General features: G+C 36.8%; 1 protein-coding gene across 1 annotated transcript in view; it reads left to right on the top strand.

The window, feature by feature from the left end:
* The window catches only part of TPO (thyroid peroxidase), a 36,739-nt gene extending 19,968 nt beyond the window's left edge, over positions 1 to 16,771 (top strand). The window contains exons 7-13 of the mRNA XM_054383768.1: positions 1,296 to 1,811; positions 7,191 to 7,449; positions 7,948 to 8,118; positions 9,249 to 9,486; positions 12,210 to 12,418; positions 13,247 to 13,417; positions 16,611 to 16,771. Of these exons, the coding sequence (XP_054239743.1) occupies positions 1,296 to 1,811; positions 7,191 to 7,449; positions 7,948 to 8,118; positions 9,249 to 9,486; positions 12,210 to 12,418; positions 13,247 to 13,417; positions 16,611 to 16,771 (1,725 nt within the window). The remainder of the gene's footprint in view (positions 1 to 1,295; positions 1,812 to 7,190; positions 7,450 to 7,947; positions 8,119 to 9,248; positions 9,487 to 12,209; positions 12,419 to 13,246; positions 13,418 to 16,610) is intronic.
* Positions 16,772 to 19,188: the final 2,417 nt, after the last annotated feature.

Raw genomic sequence — 19,188 nt, 5'->3', positions numbered from 1 at the left:
ATCTTGAAATCTGGCAGGTTTTGATTTAGTGATAAACTCTATTATCTGAATTAGAATTGATACTTTGAGCTTTGCTTTTATGTATCCTACAATGCAAATAAAACTTTTTTCCCCTCTTCCTCCAGTATCTGTCCTGCCCTCCCCACATATGTTGTTATTCATGTACAGTTTTCAGCGCTTTCCTGTGGCAAAACTTCTAAGCTATCCGATTTGGGCTATTTTTTCCCCGAAGACACTTACCTATAACCCAAGATCCAATTTGAGAACTCCCACATTTCTCCCTTGCCCTTTACTTATATGTGGAATAGGTGATTGTGCACCAGGTCGATTCAGGCTGTATGAATGCTGACTATCCTGCATCCACAGAAATGCTGGATCACCATTTGTCACCTCAGTCTTGGCTCCTTGTGAGTCAAAATGATACATGACTAGAAAATATTTCATCTGTCAAAGGCTATGTTCACCCTTTGCTTTTTAGAAAGACAGAATTTAGTACACACAAAATAATTTGGGGGAAGGATTGTGGGAGACTGGCAGAAAGCAGAGTGAATAATTACATGTACCTTTTCTGTTCAGGAAAATGGATTAAAATTAGTATCAAAACTAACACAGTGTTGCTGCAGACATTAAACTCGTCATTATGGTTTTACATATAAACTTACTGTTTCACTTGGTGTTCAGTAGAACATAATTTGACCTTGTTTTCACATCCTCACTGTGATACATTTCATGATGAAACAATTGGGCTAGAGGAAATGGTCTCAGGTTGTGCCAGGGGAAGTTTAGGTTGGATAATAGGGAAAAAATTCATTGGAGTAGTGGTCAGTCTTCAGAAAAGGCTGCACAGGGAAGTGGTTCAAAAACATATAGACTTGGCACTTTGGGATATCGTTTAGTGTTCATGGCTGTGTTCAGTTGAAGATTGGACCTGATGATTTTAGAGGTCTTTTCCAACCTTAATGATTCTATGATTCTATGAATTCTGATTGTGAAGCCAGATTAATCTAGGTGTAGATCTATGCAAAAGGAGTTACAGCAGTAGTTCACTTTTAGGACAGAGTAAAGGTTTATGGAGTTTATTTCTCTCTTTGCTTTAAAAGGCAGAGATCATTGTTTTGCTTAAATCTAAAGGAAAATAATTTCTACAGTCTTAGAAATTTCTACAGTCTCATCCAGTGGATGAGATCTGAACAACTGAAAACTGGGACAGTAGACAGAAACACCAACACAAGTCTTAATTCAGCTTCTACTGCTGTTACCTTCATCTTAAAACCCCACGTGTTTATTTTATACAGGTGACCACAAACGATACACTAACTGTGGAGATGGCTTGCCTGCCCTTCTACCGCTCATCTCCTGCATGTGGCACTGGTGATCACAGTATTCTCTTCAAAAACCTGTCAGTGCTGTCTCCAAGACAACAGATCAATGGTCTAACTTCTTTCCTTGATGCTTCTACTGTCTATGGCAGTACTCCTGCTGCTGAAAACAAACTGAGGAATTTAACAAGCAACGAAGGCCTTCTTAGAGTAAATGTGAAATATTATGATAACCATCGGGAATACCTGCCTTTTACAGACCAGATCCCATCACCTTGTGCACAGGACTTGAATGAGAATGGAGGTGAGAGGATTGAATGTTTCATGGCTGGGGACAGCCGATCCAGCGAGGTCACATCTCTGGCAGCTATGCACACACTGTGGCTGAGAGAGCATAACCGCCTGGCCAGAGCCCTCAAAAGCATCAACCACCACTGGAGTGCTGAGACAATCTACCAAGAAGCACGAAAAATTGTTGGAGCTCTGCATCAGGTTGGTTGCTTATTTGCTCATCTGCACAATGTAGTGACTTAGAAACAACCTGTGTTCTTTGATGTGCACTTAAAACCAGATAACTTCAGAAAAGTGACATACTTAATTGTAACTAGTCCTTTTCAAATTTTGACACTTTAAAAAGAATAAATGTGTATTTTTGTTTACATTAACCCTGTCAACTTCTTTGCTCTAAACGTGATGTTTGCACTAAAATTGCAACATTGGCAAGTCAGAACGGTTGTTAATATTTGTTAGAAGAAAAGTGTTAATCCAAAAGTAAGCCTCTGTGCCTTCATACACTCCTGATTTACATACACTAATGTTATGGCCTGAAAGCAAACACTTTGTGCAAAGCGATACGCTGTATGAATCTGGGCTACTCGTTATCTCTGCTAGTATCACAGACTAATGAGAGTTGCCTGTGGCTCATTAGAGATGTATTTGAGTTATGTCTAGCTGGTATAGAGATATTCATTCAAGGGAGATAATTGGAGTCTCTCTATTAATGTGGTATGCTAACCCGCACACTAATGACGGCTCTAGTTGAAGTTACCTTGAGATTTCCACTCTAAAATTTTGTTCCAATTGCTACACATTTCTAAAAATCTCTCTTTTTGGGGTGAATACTTTCAAGTATAATTTTTGCCTGTGGGTGTGTAATTATAGAGGATTGAACAATACCCTTCCCTTATTTCCTAGAATAAGGAGAATGAAAAATGTCTCTGTTTTGACAGTGCTGTTTTCACAGATGCCTTTTTGGAACCATAAATATCTTTAGTGACAAGATTTTAATAGTAGAAACTTGACAAAATTGTCAAATACAGCAACTGCCTTTTGATATCCTGGAAAAAAAAGATTTTTTTTTTCTTTTATTTTATTGTAACATGTTTCACTGATAAGTAGTAGATAATATAAACCACAACACTGGGAAAATCTCTCCTTCTATTTTAAGTGAATGAGACATGCTTAACTCTAAAGTGTTAACACTGCAGTGTACAGTGGCAAAAATGCATGCCCTGATTTGCCTTGGTTTTGTGCAAAAAAGACACATTTTCATTGTAATTTACTAACTGAATTGCAACTATCTGCTTGTTTTGCTTATTCCTGTTTAGACCTGAGAAAACAGGATAAGGACATTTAAGATTCCTCCTTTCAAAATATTTGAAAGAAAATAATTTAAATTTATTTTCCTTTTAACAAATATGTAGACAGAACAGGAAAAAAATGCTCACTTATACAACTGCTACAGTATGTAGTTTGCAGGATGAAACTGCATGCACATGTTCTTTTCCTTCTAGGTAATGTTTCCCTCGATGTGTCACTTGGACTATGAAAGTCAGATTATGTGGCACTAGTCAGACTGAAGCAGGAGTTTTGCAGATCAATCTGAATCAAATTCTCTATGATTTATTACAGTATCCAAGAATTAATGGTGTTCGTGCTAGTCGATCCCGACTGTAACTGACAACCACCTTTAATTTTCAGTGAACATGGGGGTGGTTGTTTCACTTCATTCTACATCTATTTGTGTTCCCTGAGCATCTTGCATAGCAAGTTTCTGCCGTGATCCAAGGCCTGAGTTGAAATGGGTTGTCTTCTGAGGCTGACATACTCTAATTACAATTATTCAGTTTAACACAGCTAAGGTGGATGAAACTTATTTGAGAAATTAAATGATTAGGTAACTTCTCTCAAAGTTTAAACTTTACAGAATGACAAAGGATAAATAAACACTAGATACTATAAAACAGTATGTGCTACACGCTTCACTACTCATGTTTCTGAAGTGTGTAGTTCAGAGTATTAGCAGAACTATAATAATGTGGTAATTTTTTATTAAAAATTGAACTCTCATACAATCACCCTTTGCATAAAAAGTATGACTTCTAAACAATCTGTAAATTTAGTATTTACAGTGAGAACTTCAACTAAGCATAATTTCTGTGTTTAGTTTTTCTCATATTTCTGCAATCTTTCTCGCTTGCAGGAGCTTCATTTAATTGATTTATCACTATCTCAGTGATATGTTGTTCCTTTGCACTTACCTCTAGCCAATGATAAAGAGACTTTTGGGATTACTTATTGTTATGATAGTTCACATTCCAGTCTTTATTTTTTATCTTCCACTTTCCTTTTCCTTTTCCATTCATTGTGCTCATTCACACCTACTTTGGAAAATACCAGAGCAGTTTTGGCAAGAAAAGTCTTCTGAACCTTATGAGAAGTCATATGAATTTCTGTATCTTTTGCACCTAATTTGAAATAACATGAAAAAAAAAATTCTCAAAATTAATCTGAAATTATGTAACCTATTTCCAAATATGTAAAGTATGGCTGAATTCTGCTGAAAGTGGCACAGTCTGGAGTGAAATTCAACCAGGATGCTCACTGAGTCCATAAGAACACTTGGGAACTCCTGTTGTAATTCTGCCTTCTGAATGAGTGGGATGTTGCCTTTCATGCTAATACCCTGTTTAACTTGGAGTTCTATTGTGTTTGTAGTTCATGATTAAGTTACTTTTCTATAAACAGTGCACTTGTGATTCATTATATGATGTAAAACCTCTACAAAGACTCTTCTGACAGTTTTGCAATCATTCAGAGTCTGTTTCTGCCTGGGTACTTATCAAATGAATCATTTAATTGCTAGGAAATCAGAATTTTATATTATCTGTTATGACTAAATGAATGACATTTAAATATTAATTGTTCTGTTACTATATGATCATATAGACTACTGAAGTCACTTAAATGTGGAGCACACGGTCTTCTGTGTAAAAGACACTGCCGTTTTGTCATCATTTTTCACTGAATTATACCACTGAAACAATGACTGCTGTGATAGAGTAGAAATACTGACATTATTGATTAAAATTAACTTCCTCATGAAGCTTCTGTAGAGCTCAGAGTTGGTCCTCTAAGGTGCTGAATGTATCCTAAGAGGAGCTTGAATTACCACTAACCTCATAAATGTTGAGATAACCCAATACCTTGCAAGTTTAGACTCATTATATCCACATAAACCTTTTATGCTGCTGTAAACATCTGAAAGAGAAATTGCTAATCATAGCCTTTTTCCAGCCTTAATGATTCTGTCATTCTATGTGGTCATGGTTGTGTTGGGTTGACGATTGGACTTGATGATCTTACCCAACTTTAATGAATGTTAGAACACCTTATTGTGTTTCTTTGCAATTTGTTTACCATAAAGTCCCTTTCTGGCTCTGATTTTATTGATGTATTTTTAGACAAGCGTGTTCCTTTGTTTCCACGGGAGAATCTGTTGTTGAAGGAGCACTGTATTGAAAGAAAGTATGATGCTTCTTTATGCCAAATATGAAAGGAAACAAACCTTTCAAATCCTTGTCTCAGAGCAGGGGGTGCATGCAAAAAAAGAAAAAAAAGTTGCAAAAATAACTCTGATGTTTGTCAGCTATTCACACTTTCTTCAAAACTTACGTGTCAGTTACGAGCCTCTCCTTGACTTCACACAGACAAATGCAAGCAAGGCACATTCAGAGACCACAGAAATACTGGATGCTTTAGATGTTGTTCTCAGACAGACTTCAGATTCCTCCTAGAAGCATCACCTTCAGATTTATCAGTAACATCACAGAGTGTTATAGGTTGAAAGGGACCTCTGGAGATCATCTAGTCCAACCTCCCTGCCAGAACAGGTTCACCTAGAACAAGTTGCACAGGAATGCACCCAGGCAGGTTTTGAAAGCCTCCAGAGAAGGAGACTCCACAAACTCTCTAGGTAGCCTATTCCAGTACTCTGGAACCCTTAAAGTAAAGAATACTTTCCTTAAGTGAAACCTCCTGTGTTCTAGTGACCTCTACTTGATGGAGCTTTATTTAGTCATTGGAAATTTCCATCAGAGAAGTCTGTCCTAGCTCAAGGCAGGCATAAGACCCCTTTTTACCCTTAGCCTTTAAGTTTTCGTGTCTTGAAATGGCAACCCCACAAGGAAACAAGAAATTAAGATCTTGCCTCTGGAGCAAATGAAAAATCTGAACTGTCCTTTCCTTTGGGGAATCTGGCCTTTATGAGCAGTTTATCTTAGGATTTTATTTGCAGTAAGCCAAAAAAAATTACAGACATATCAACATGTTTGTGTCCATAGTTAACCTTGTTCTATTTAAAGTTTTTGCTTCCAAAAACTAGCTCTAAATCTAAAATCAGAAAAACCTGTTGTCATGTAAAACCTTTGTGAAGGCAGCAAAAGGTTAACCTCTCAAATGACATTGTCAGAATTAATTTTTAGCAATTTTTTTATTTTCTTCTGTGTTGTATTAAAGGAGTAGTAAAAGAAATTCTACCCTACTGTCTTTAAAATATTTTGTTGGTTGCATGACTTAACCTGAAAACATAAATAAGTTTTTACCTTTGCCTTCTGAGAAAAGTTAGCAAATTCTGGAGTGTTTGCTTGTCTCTGTGCCATGCCTAAAGTATAGATGCAAATTTTTCATGAGGTCATTTTATGCCAAGTGGCTGTTCAATATGCACTATATCAAGATCTAAGTGATTTTGCCTGTATAATTTATTGTACACTATATTGAATCTATAAGGTATTTTATACTTCATATTCACCCCATTATGCCTTATTGAGTTCCATGTAATCTTGAACCTATAATGCACTTTCATTTTATTTGGCATGTCAGACTTATTTCCTGCCTTTTTTTTGGTCATGATTACTCATATGCATTTTCATGCAACTTTAATACTATTAGACTATAAAAGCATCTGACAGAAGGTGTTTATCATCATTTTCTTTTTTGAAGTCTGATTTTTAGGAGTCTATAAATTGGCCTGAGTTTGGCATAAAATGTTTGCCAGGGAATTCTGGGTGCCAGTGTTTTAAAACCTGATCATTTCCAATATTTAGTAAAGAGATTTTGTGTCACATATGTATGTTTGAAAATAGAATATGTTCATACCAACAGCCCTTCATGAAAGATTTCTACAGTAATTCATGCCTTCATTGCCATGTTTAAGGGAATTATAATTTACACCATCACTATGAAGTTTTTTAATCTCAGCACACATTCTATGAGATGGATTACTCCTGTGGGTTGCAAATGAGGCACACTAATAATCTCTGCTCAGGAGGCTTTGGTCTTGCATTTATGGTAGGAGCTAACAGGAGCCTGACTGTTGCTGTGTACTGAATTGTGCCACTGAAGCTCTTTAATCATTTGTCTCCTTACTTCAAAAATAAAACCAATATTGTTTACCAGCTAATACTGCTCTTAGTCATGCCAAATGCTTGGGCATAGATGATTGAAGGAAAAACGGCATTTAGCATTTAGGAACCATGACTATTTGTCTATAAAAGCATTGAATGATAAACGTTTCTTTTTCTTTTCTTTCAGATTATTACTTTAAGAGATTACATTCCCAAAATCATTGGTCAAGATGCTTTTAATCTGTATATTGGCCTTTACAGAGGTTATGATCCCACAACAAATCCAACAGTTTCTAATGTATTTTCAACAGCTGCTTTTCGTTTTGGTCATGCAACAATCCAGCCAATAGTAAGGCGATTGAATGCACAGTATGCAGATGATCCAGAACTGCCAGATCTTCATTTGCATGAAGTTTTCTTTAGTCCTTGGAGGCTCATTAAAGGAGGTATGGTATTGTTAAACTGTTTGAGGGTTTTTTTCCATAACATGGTAACTTTTTTTCCAAGTTATTTCTCATGAATTAGGTATAGAAACAATCATTTACTTACATTACTGATTGCATAGGTTCCAGAGCACTAATGTGAACTGGAGTGATTTGTCTGAATAAGACAAAAATTGCTCTCCAGATAAAACAATAACAATAACAGATAAAACAGATACTGGTAGGTTGACAGTAGACTGATGAGTGTTGGTTGATGATGAAGATATTTCATGTCGGTTTTTATGGATGAATGTATTATCAGGTTACAAATTTTCTTACACATGAAGAACTATCACTATTACTTCTATTTCAACCTGAAGGAGATTTACAAGTGTTTCAATGTAAAAGACTATGTGGCCAATGCTTAAAAGGCATAGAAACATACACAACATTCACATTTGTTAATAAGCTTAAAATGGTATATATATAAACTGTAACATTATACTATTTTTGTGTTTCAAGGAGGCTTGGATCCTTTATTGAGGGGTCTTCTAGCACATTCAGCAAAACTGCAGGTGCAAGATCAACTGTTGAATGAGGAGTTAACAGAAAAACTGTTTGTATTGTCCAACAATGGTTCACTTGATTTAGCATCATTAAATTTACAGCGTGGCCGTGATCATGGACTCCCAGGTCTGTTGGTTTTTCTTGAACTTTCTGGTAACTCAGCTATAGCTGCTTATACTTGGGATGTAATTCTAAGCTTTTAAATAATACCTTTTGTCATCAGAAAAGTAGTTTATGTCTCTTTTAAAATGTAAGTTGCTAACATTTTTAACTTTGATGGAAACAAACTATTCCACAGCATATGAAATTAAAATAATCTGATAAATCTGGAAGTACAGTACTGGAGTGGATCTGGGTATGTTCAATGTAGAAAATACCTGAGATACATTCTTGCTGGGATCAGTTCCAGTGGAGGGTGTTTCTGCCTGTAGCAGCTACATGCCATTGGCAGGCTGTCCCAAGCCGATTGGACAGGTCAGCTTAGATACAACCTCATTGGTTCTACTGACCACAGAAGTTCTTGAGATGTCTGCAGGACTGGTGTAGTTGGCTTGGTTAGACATGCACCTCATTTTGATCAATATTATACATTTGTATCTGGATTTTGCACTAGATTTCTTATTCCAGTCAGCCCAGGTCAAGACTGAACTAACCATCAAGGAACTAACCATCAGGCCATGAGTGTACTGGTTTAGAGGATGGCTGCTGGAGCTTAGTTCAATTTGATTGCTTGAGCTGTTAAAAAATACAGTATGTTCCCAGTTCTGTCTAAAGACCTCTAACAAGCATGCTTGGGAGGTGGGGGATTTTAATTCCAATTATGTTAAAGAAGATAGGTGAAATCTATTTTCCAGAGAGCTGGATATGAGCCCTAGGACACTCTCCTTAGCAAAGTGCTTTATTTGCTAACTTCATTCAGGTTACTTCAGCTGACTCCTGTATTTCTAGTCTGGAAATCAAAAGACACAGTGCATACTCCTATTATTTGTTATCATCTTTTCATTACTTAAATTTGTGAGAGTTGATTTAGACCTTTGTTTTCCTTTCGCAAAATGATGCAGCAATTGCATATTTTATAGTTGCAGATGCTGTCATCCTTTCACTGATCAATTCAACCAACAATAAGCCTTAGTTTTAGACACAACTGTCTGTGACTACAATTAGAGTTGTCAGAATCGAGTACTTACACATTTTGAAATCTAATTTCTCATGCTTGACAGTCAAGTCTAATTTTCCTTTTAACATATTACTTACAGGTTATAATGATTGGCGAGAATTCTGTGACTTACCAAAGCTGGAAAATCAGAGTGACCTGAATTCTGTAATAACCAATCCCAACATCACTCAAAAAATCATGGAATTGTACCACAATCCTAGCAATATTGATGTTTGGCTTGGTGGTCTAGTAGAAGACCTTCTTCCAGGTGCTAGAACTGGTCCTCTGTTTGCTTGTTTAATTGGAAAGCAAATGAAAGCACTAAGAGATGGTGACAGGTGAGTTTATTTGTGCTGTTGAAATAATTTGTGTGAAAAACCAGAAGCAATGGAGATGTAACATACTTGTAAACATACTTCCCAGAACATCAGACAACATGGCACTTCAAGATGCTGTTCTGTAGGTTTTTCCTTGTTCTTTCCTGATGGAAATGCAAGGTGCCACCAGCGGTTCATTGTGCAACAGCAGCTAACTTCTATGCGGATAGATGTAGTACAGTGGAGGCTTTAGCTATTTGGTCCCTGAGGGTTGCACTGAGCTCAGGAATTGGAAGAGCTTCCACATTTCCCTTGGCAATGACAGTAAAGTCAGAAGGGATAGGCAGAGAGCTGTAATTCAGGCTTCCTGGAGGGGATAACATAAACACACTATTTCTGGTCTTATGTGAACTGGAACTGCAGAGTGCCCTCAGAATTGCCTGCTAGGACAGTGCGTAGAATGTTCCTTCACCTAACCCTGTACTACAATAGCCACCAGGCCCTTATCATAGAATCATAGAATTGTTTCAGCTGGAAAAGGCCTCTAAGATCATTGAGCCCAACTGTCAACTTAAGACCACCACAGCCATTAAATCATGTCCCGAAGTGCCATGTTCACACATCTTTTTAACACCTCCAGGGAGAATGACTCCACCACCTCCTTGGGCAACGTATTCCCATACCTGACCACTTTTCAGTAAATAAAGTTTTCCTAATATCCATCCCCCTTGTTCTACCATCTGATACTAGGGAGAAGAGACTGCCCCCACCTCACTACAACTCCTTTCCTATGAAAGGGAAATTGTAGAGAGCAGTAAGTCTCCCCTCAAACTATTTTCTCCAGACTAAACAACCCCGTTCCCTCAGATGCTCCCCATAAGACTTGTTCTCTTTCCTTTTCACCACCTTTGTTGCCCTTTCCTGGGCACTCTTCATCATGTCAATGTCTGTCTTGTAGTGAGGGACCCAAAACTGAACGATGTGCCAACACAACCCTTCACACCAGGAAGTCAGGAGAAATGAAGCTTCAGGTTGCAAAGGGGTGCAAGATGCAGTTTATATCTTGCTTCTACTCCTGAAACAATTATAAACCCAACCTTTTCTCATTTCCATCATGTACTTGCAGCAGTAATTTTGAATCTCATGAGAAGACTAATTTTAAATGGCTCACACCATGCTAGCCATGGTGTTTTAAGTGTATCTGGTCCTTAATATCACTTTTTAAGCTCCTCTCATAAGTCACTGTTGTGGAAAGGAAACCATTATGTAAATAAGCATCCGAGGCAGAATTTAAATCTGAACTTTAAAAAATGTTAATTAATTAACTCACAGGAAAAAGCTATGTTAATCATAAAGGTGATACCCTATTAGCATAACCTGTATAGACAACAAACATTCCACTCAGATTTATTAAAAATGTGGTTTAAAGTCCTCTAAATCATACTTGACCCTTTCTGGGGAAGAAAAATCTATCTAGGTACTTCCAGTATTGTGTCCGTTTCTCAGTGCCTTAGGATAACTAACTTACTATTCAGCATCTCATGTTACTACTAACATTAATTAAACTTAAGCAGAATTTAATACGTTAACTCCAAAATGAGAAAAAAAGAGTTCTAGTAATGAAAGAATTCCCAAGTTTCTGCCACGGAGTTTGTGTCAGCTAACTTCAATGTGAAAGTAGATGATTTCATTAATACTAAAGGAACTAAAAGAAGTTGGGAATCTGTAACATGTTAGAATTTTCACACAGTAAGTAACATTCTTGGAAGTGCCTTGTCAGCTAGAGTAGAAAGTGTTATCTATATCTGCACCAGCATGTGTTTGTGAGATACCCTAACTGACATGGCAGTAGGTAGGAGTTTCACAATGTCTCTTCTAATATACTAGCTTAAGGCCAGAAATCAGGACTAAGTAGAATTTCTGACTGACAGCTCCGTTCTGATAGCCTTAAAATCTTTTGTCAGTAATCTGACAAAACATGAAGGGATTTCTTTTTTCCAATGTACTAGACTCAGGTGCTGTCTTAACCTCAGCCAAATCACCTTGCTTTTTCTGTCTCTTCCTACTCCAAATCTTTTCGTGAACTCAGGACTTGCAATAGCTGGGCACAAATTCTGAAGATTAATTTGTCTTTCTTCACCTAAAGGAGCTGGCAAGTCCTTATTTCCTTCCCTCCTTCCTTCCCTCTGTCCTCCCTTCTTTCCTTCTCAATTCCAAATCCCTTCCAAAACCTCACTCTCGTTTCCCCTCTCTCTCTTCCTTGGAAGCTATGCTATAGGGAAATTATGCCATATTATGGCTGCTCCTGGAATTTTTGCTTAAAACAATCTCTGAGTATGTAGGAAGTCCTGGTGTGCATAAGATTAAGCATCTAGTTCAAACAATTTATTTTCAGTTTTTTTCTCTCAGAATTGTAACTTTTTTTTCTTTTTCTTGGTGTGTGTGTGGCCCTGTATCCTCAGTGAAAAGCAATTCTGCAAATATGAATAATGAATAGTTTTAACCAGCTGATTGTAACACATCATCTGAGTTGACCATTATGTCAGGCTCACACTAGCCTTTTTGTGTCTATCAGGCTGAGTATGTTAGTCTTCAGATCAAGGTGTTTACTATTATTATTGTTGTATCTGCCTACTTGTTGCTGTAATACTTTTCCTTGGTCTTTTACATTGGGAACTATGAAATTCAGAGTAATAATTTCTTTGGTTTTGATATTTTTTAAACATTTCTATCAATCTTTCCAGATTTTGGTGGGAAAATGATGATGTTTTCACAGAAGCTCAGAAGCGTGAACTCAAGAAACATTCTTTGTCCCGTGTGATTTGTGACAATACAGGAATTTCTGAAGTGCCAGTAGATGCCTTTCAGCTTGGAAAGTTTCCACAGGACTTTAAGCATTGTGACAATATACCTGGGATGAATTTAGAAGCTTGGCAAGAACTATATCAGGAAGGTAAGTTGGTAATTACCAATCCCTGGCCAGCCTGATCTAGTGTGAGGTGTCCCTGCCCATGGCAGGGGGGTTGGAACTAGATGATCCTTGTGGTCCCTTCCAACCCTGACTGATTCTATGATTCTATGATAATCTTTTCTGACAAGAGGGTAAAGTAAGCAGTTAGAGCGCTGAGTTTTATTGTGGCAGGTATTGAGTTATTGCTCTGATGTAGATCCTTAGTATTTCATAGAATCATATAATTGTCTCAGCTGGAAAAGACTTTTAAGATTATCAAGTCCAATCACTATTTAACAAAATCTGGTATGAAATCCACAAGTCTTACTATAATATAACTAAATAAATATTATTATTGTTGTTGCTGTTATTATTGTTGTTACTACTACTGTTGTTGTTATTGTCATTGTTATTATTATTGTTGTTATTTCTATCACTTAAAAATGGGATCTAGGTACTTCTCTCCTTCTTTCTCAGCTTCCTCTGTAAAAATGGTAATGTTTATCAACTTCACTCTGACAACACGAATGACTTGTGAGATACCCATTATCACAATTGAGGCAGGAGTTCTTAGATAGAAAAGACTAAGAACTCTATAGAGCATTCTGTTAGAAGATAATGCAGATTTTACAAGGTTTATAAGTCAAACCTGAGGTCTTCCATCCAAATTCTTGTCTAGAAATGAAAAATCAAGTTCTTGGTCACTGGTCACCTTAAAACATGTGAAGTTCAACTGAAGTTCATTTACAGCAGTAAGGTATAAAAATGCCCATTTACAAGTATAAGGTGGTCATTTTATAACAGCTTATAATACAATACATTTATTTGTAGACGAAATATGTGGAACACCAAAGAGTGTGGAAAATGGTGATTTTGTATATTGTTCAGAATCTGGAAAAACTACAGTGAGTTATTCATGTCGATATGGATTTCAGTTACAAGGAGAAGAACAATTAACCTGCACAAGTGAAGGATGGAACTTTGAGGCTCCCACTTGTATAGGTATCTTTTTTAAATTATTCTGAATTTTCTAAAAGCTAAAGTCCAGCACAGCTCATCCAAAGTGATCTCTGTCTTATGCTCCTGTAGTCAGCCTTCTGGATTTATAGGTACAGTAACATAATTATGTGTTCCTTGCTCCAGAATTGCTATCTCAATCTCTACCCATCCTGATTCAGTAGTCAAGTTGATGATAGGAAAATGTCACTAAAAATTACCTAGTTAAGCAAAAATCAAGTCTATTAACAAGCAGTAGGAAAAGAAATATCAAATCAGAATTATACATTGCTTCCTCCCACCTTCAACATAACAGCAAGACAGAGAGTTGTCATTTTCCTAGCATTGTTTCAGCCCGTGCTCTAGATACAAAAATAGCTCAGTATCAGTTATTCATGTATTGTCCTATTAAGTTAAGCAAAAGTGACAAAGGAAAAACTACTGTTAAGTAAGTGAAAATAAACAAATTCATTATCACTTCAGTTCCAACCTTCTCCCAAGTAGCTGTGATAAGATTTGCCAGAAGAGATTTGTTTTCTGCAAGTACAAAAGTAGAGCAGGTGAAAAATCAGTAAAAAGATATTGACATTCAGCATTTCATGGACGTTTTCAGGGGAATACTTTTATTTTAATAGTTTTTTTTCTTTTGTCTTTCTTTTGCTGTTGAATAGAATAGGATAGGAAGAGAATGTAGCAAATGTTTCATTACAAGACCTGTACTCTTTGCAACTAGGAACGATAGATTATCTCTATTCACATTTCAGACCTGTGTTTATGATGGAGGGGGTGTGTATATAGTATATTTACACATTCATACTCAAACTGCTCAGCTTTATAAGAACATGACAGAAAATGAAACCTGAAAAGACCATATTTATGAATATATTATGGATGGTGGTAAATTAATCTAAATGCAAGTGCTGCAGCTGATCTGCAGTAAAGTCTGCTTATCAGGATTTATGTGACAGCAGAATAGAAAGCTCCTCACTCTAATTGTATACCTGGTATGGAAAAAGTCAGATGAAATTTGCAGCTCTTCCCTGTATTCAGAACCTATTTATCCACTGAATCCCACCCACATATATACCATATAAAGAAATAAAGCTGTTAAATGAAATATAATAAAATCTTTTCAATAAATTAATGTTCTGGCAGCAAACTGAATAAATAAATTACACGAACGAATCGTTCCTTGTCCTAGTTTCTTTTAATATGTTCAGTAATGTAAACAAAAGGCTGTATATCTGCTATAGGAAAACAAGCTACTGCATACATTAAATAAGCAATGCCTGCATTAAAAGAAAGCCATCAAATCCCACTTATGCAGATGCTTCTGGAGTTTTCCAGTAAAAAGCACTTTGTTCCATGCATGTCTGTGCAATGCGTTCCCGTTCTTTTAAATATTCCGCAAATTAGGAATAAGTCAAGCAATATAATGAGGAGAATAGAGCTTAGCATTTCTGCAGATGGTTTCAAAATTATATGCTGCTCTGGAAAAGACAGAGTGGCCTGCTGGCAAAAGCATGGGAATCTGAGAGCTGTTAATTCCTGCTTACTAACTTGGGCTTTAACAGAAATGATTTCTATTGAGTCGGAAGTCATTTAGTGCTAAACTATGCTACCTTCCTTTATATTAAGTGTTATCTTCCTCTTGCTAGATAATTTCATTTGCTTTATTAATCTCCTCCTCTCTTTGAGTAGTAAGTTAGGCTGGTAACACCAGACATGCACTATTTATTGATGGAAAAAAGAGCCACTTTAACAGATAGCATGACTATAGATCTACAGAAACGGAAGTAGCATATCTAAATTATGGTGCAGGCAAAACCTGTGCAGATTTTCCTTCCCAGATGATGATGAAACCAATGAGATTTAACCCAAAATGTAGTCCTGAAGGGAGTAATACTTATTCAGCAATCTTCATCCTGAAGAACAGATTATTTTCCTGTCTCAGAGAGGTGTATAAGAGTTAATGTTTCTTAAGGGTTCTGAAGTTTAAGATTATTCCTTGCATGATTAGTCTTTGACAGTTTCAATTGATGGCTAGCTTTAGACACAGTTCCTTTTTTGAATTAAAATTTAAGAGAGGATCAGGCTTAATCCCATTTCTGATGACAGAATTCCCTAAGTGTTTGGAGCGACAATACTAAACTAAGCAAGTAAATCATTCCTCCAGGGTCAGTTTCCAACACTGATCAAAAAGAGCTATTTAGCCTGAAGTAGCAGATCAAACATTGTGGTAGGAAAGGAAAGGAATATAATAAAAAGAGAAGCCACTGGACATTCAGCTGTTTGCCCACACAAGACCTTGCAAGTGCTTCTCAGGACCAAGAGTCAGAGACATTGAACAAGCTGGCAAATATTATACAGGACCAAAGTGAAACTATGTAAAATGGTTCTGGATTCTTATCTTTAGGCAACTGAATCCAGTCCTACAAGTAAATATTGCAATGAAAGATGCAGAAATATGGAAAAGACTCCATTCTTTCCCTCAGTGAGTACTTTCTTTCCTGTACTTGACGCTATCTCACATTTCATCACATAATCAGAATGTGAGAGTGAAAAGTCTTCGATGGCCTCGGGAACAATTTGTTTATGTACATTTTCCAATGAATAATTGTTCATCTGCTCATCACTCTGCAGGATATTGTCATTTCACAGAATTTATACAGCATTTAGAAATTGCCATCTTTGCAGTGATATCACAGATTACTGTTATAAATTTTATAACCGAAGCTAACCTGAATCCTTAACTCCTCAAAATTATGCCTAGAAGTGTACAGAACTGTGTCAATGTTATTATTTTCACTCTCTCTATAGAGCACAACGTGGAAAACATTTATAGAAGAACTGGAAGCCTTGGGATATAAACACATTCAAGAAGATTTCTCAAGTTTACAGTTTGCATTTTTGCAAATCCACCCAGTTGGCATTTTTTACTTTTGGCATGTTAAGGAAACGTTTTCTTTTTTCATCATTTCCATCTTAAAAACAAACAAACAAGCCTAAAATCAAACAAACCAAAACCATACCCACATTTGTGCATTAAGCAGGAACAATGAAGATCTTTGGCATTATCTGTGTGTCACTGAGAGTGTACAATACTTTTCATTTATGAGTATTTGTATGTGTATGAGAAGGTAGTAATCCCTCTCTGTAATTTATAATGATTACTAATTGATGTGTATTTATTTTTCAGACATCAATGAATGTGAAAATGAAATTAACCCACCATGCTCTCCTTCTGCTAGATGCATTAACACTAAAGGCAGCTACAAATGTCTCCATACAGATCCTTACAAGCTGGAAGAAGATGGAAGAACTTGTATCAGTAATGTTTGTGAACCTACTGTCCATTAAAACTGTTTCTGTTCTGGTTTACAATGCTGTAAAAACCATAAAATTGAGATTTATTTAAGAGCTTTTAAGTTTCTTTAAGAACTTCTGTACAGTCATGGACATAAAGATACAGACAGATTCCATGTAGAAAATAAAGTATTCAGTAAGTTATACAGCCACAGAACTAAGCTTTTTGCTTTCCTTTCCTACCATATATAAACCCATAAGTACTTCCTGTAGTGCATATGAAGAGGGGGACAAATCTGTTTCTGTGTCTCAGTTTTTGATTCAGTTTCACTGTGGGGCGTGATGGTGTTGGGTTGATGGGTGGACTGGATGATTTTGGAGGACTTTTCCAGATTAAATGATTCCAATGAATCTACGGTTTCATGATTCTATGATTCTCCTAGTAAGAATCTAAACTCAGCATCTGAATCTTAACTAAGTTCCACCTATTATATCCCCAAACTGTTAACACCTTTGGAGCTAGCATAAATTATAGAGTTTCTGTTTTTTTTCAACTTTTCATCATGCATGGAATTTGTGTTGTGTTTTAAGTTTTAAATGGGGAAAGAATCCCTAGATTTGTTAAAAGCTGCATGAAAACCTCAAATAGAAACTCAAGTTGATTGATATAAATTCACAGAAACATTAAGGTTGGAAAAGACCTCTAAGGTCATGAAGTCCAACCACCAACCAAGACCATTAAACCACATCCTGAAGTGCCTGCCATGTTTTTTGAACACCTTCAGAGATGGCAACCCCACAGCTTTCCTGTGCAGCCTGTTTCAATGTGTGACTAAGAAAGATTTTCTTAATATCCAGCCTAAACCTCCCCTGGTGCAACTTAAAACCATTTCCTCTCACCCTGTTGCCAGTTACTTCAGAGACCAACATCCACCTCACTCCAACTTCCTTTCAGGTCATTGTAGAGAGAACTCAGCCTCCTCTTCTCCAAACCATCTACTATGTACTTTAACATATTGCCCAAAGGAAGTACAGAAATTTTAGGGAGATCACATCTTGCATATTGAGGGTTGTATACCACACAGTCATAAATAGATTGACTCTCACTGATGACACATTTCTTGTTTCCTGTTTCACTTGTCCCTTATTATCAATGGCACGAAACAAACACAGAACAGGGAGTTGGACTAGATGATTTTCCAGAGGGCCCTCCTAAGCCCTACTGTTCTATGATTCTATGATAATTCCCCAGCAGAAAAATATAAATTCTTGCAAACAAATAGATATTTTCAATTATATGATGTACACCCAGTCAGTCTTCCAGCTGTGGCTCAGGATCACACATGGATATCCCTCAAGTGAGGCCACATCCCTCAAATGAAATGTTAAATGAGGCCATGTGAGATCACCAAAGGCCCAGGAGCAGAGACTTCACTAGCACAACAGCGTTTGGCATCCATCTGGATAGGCACGTCAGTGAAAGTACCTTCTCAACAGTGAATGTTGCCAGAAGGACCTTTCTTGCTGTGGCAAATGCAAATACAAATCCTCAAGGTCATCTCTTTCTGGGGTAAAATTAAAAAGGAATGGAAAAAGAAATGGCTTTAGTCATTTAGAGCATCATCTTTTATCGTACCAGAAAAAAACAAACAAACAAACAAAAAAACCTAAACCAAACCAAACAAAACCCCCCAAAAACAACCAAACCAAACCAACCCAACCCAAAACTTTCCTTGTAGGTGCTTTTTACCTTTATTTACAGTTTATTTCTTTACCATTTCAACCAAGGTAACATTTATTTCTCTCTCTAAATCCAGAGACAAAAACCCCCTTCTGATTAGCTTAAAGAGATTAGTTTGCTGGTGCCAAACACAATAAAGACAGATTACATGAGGACGTTGCACTGGCATAAATAAGGCAGCTCCAAATATAAGGTAAATTTTATATTTCAAGGGAGGAAACAGAAAATGTTTACAATCAGTGCTGCAGTGCCAAGTGATCGTTGCCCCAGAACAAGTCAAATGTGATTTTCAGAACATATAGAATCATTTCAGTTGGAAAAGACCTTGAAGGTCATTGAGTCCAACCACTAACCTTATACCACTATGACCATTGGCCTTCTGACAACTCAGGAATATAGATTCAGGTACACCCAGCCAGTGCACTTCTGCATGTCTAGCAGATAAGGTAGGCACCTTCCCTTAGACCTTATTGGCTAGAGGAGTTTGTCTTCTCCATGGACCTATCCTTACATGCCACATCATTGGTTGGATCTCTAGAATCAGTCTGCATTGCTGCTTCTTACAGCTTAAAGCTGTAATCAAAACAAACACTCATTGACAAATGAGGGGCAAAATTTGAACAGTGTTTACCTGGATCTCTCTTGCATTCTTTTATAGACATGATGAGAGCTGATTTACAGTATCTCTGCCATAAGGACATTTAAAACTAATTGGTCAGTTTGAAATTAT

The sequence above is a fragment of the Indicator indicator genome, chromosome 9 (assembly GCF_027791375.1).
Source record: "Indicator indicator isolate 239-I01 chromosome 9, UM_Iind_1.1, whole genome shotgun sequence".
Lineage (NCBI taxonomy): Eukaryota > Metazoa > Chordata > Aves > Piciformes > Indicatoridae > Indicator > Indicator indicator.
The sequence above is the reverse complement of the archived record's forward strand: the minus strand, read 5'-3'. Positions and strand labels throughout refer to the sequence as shown.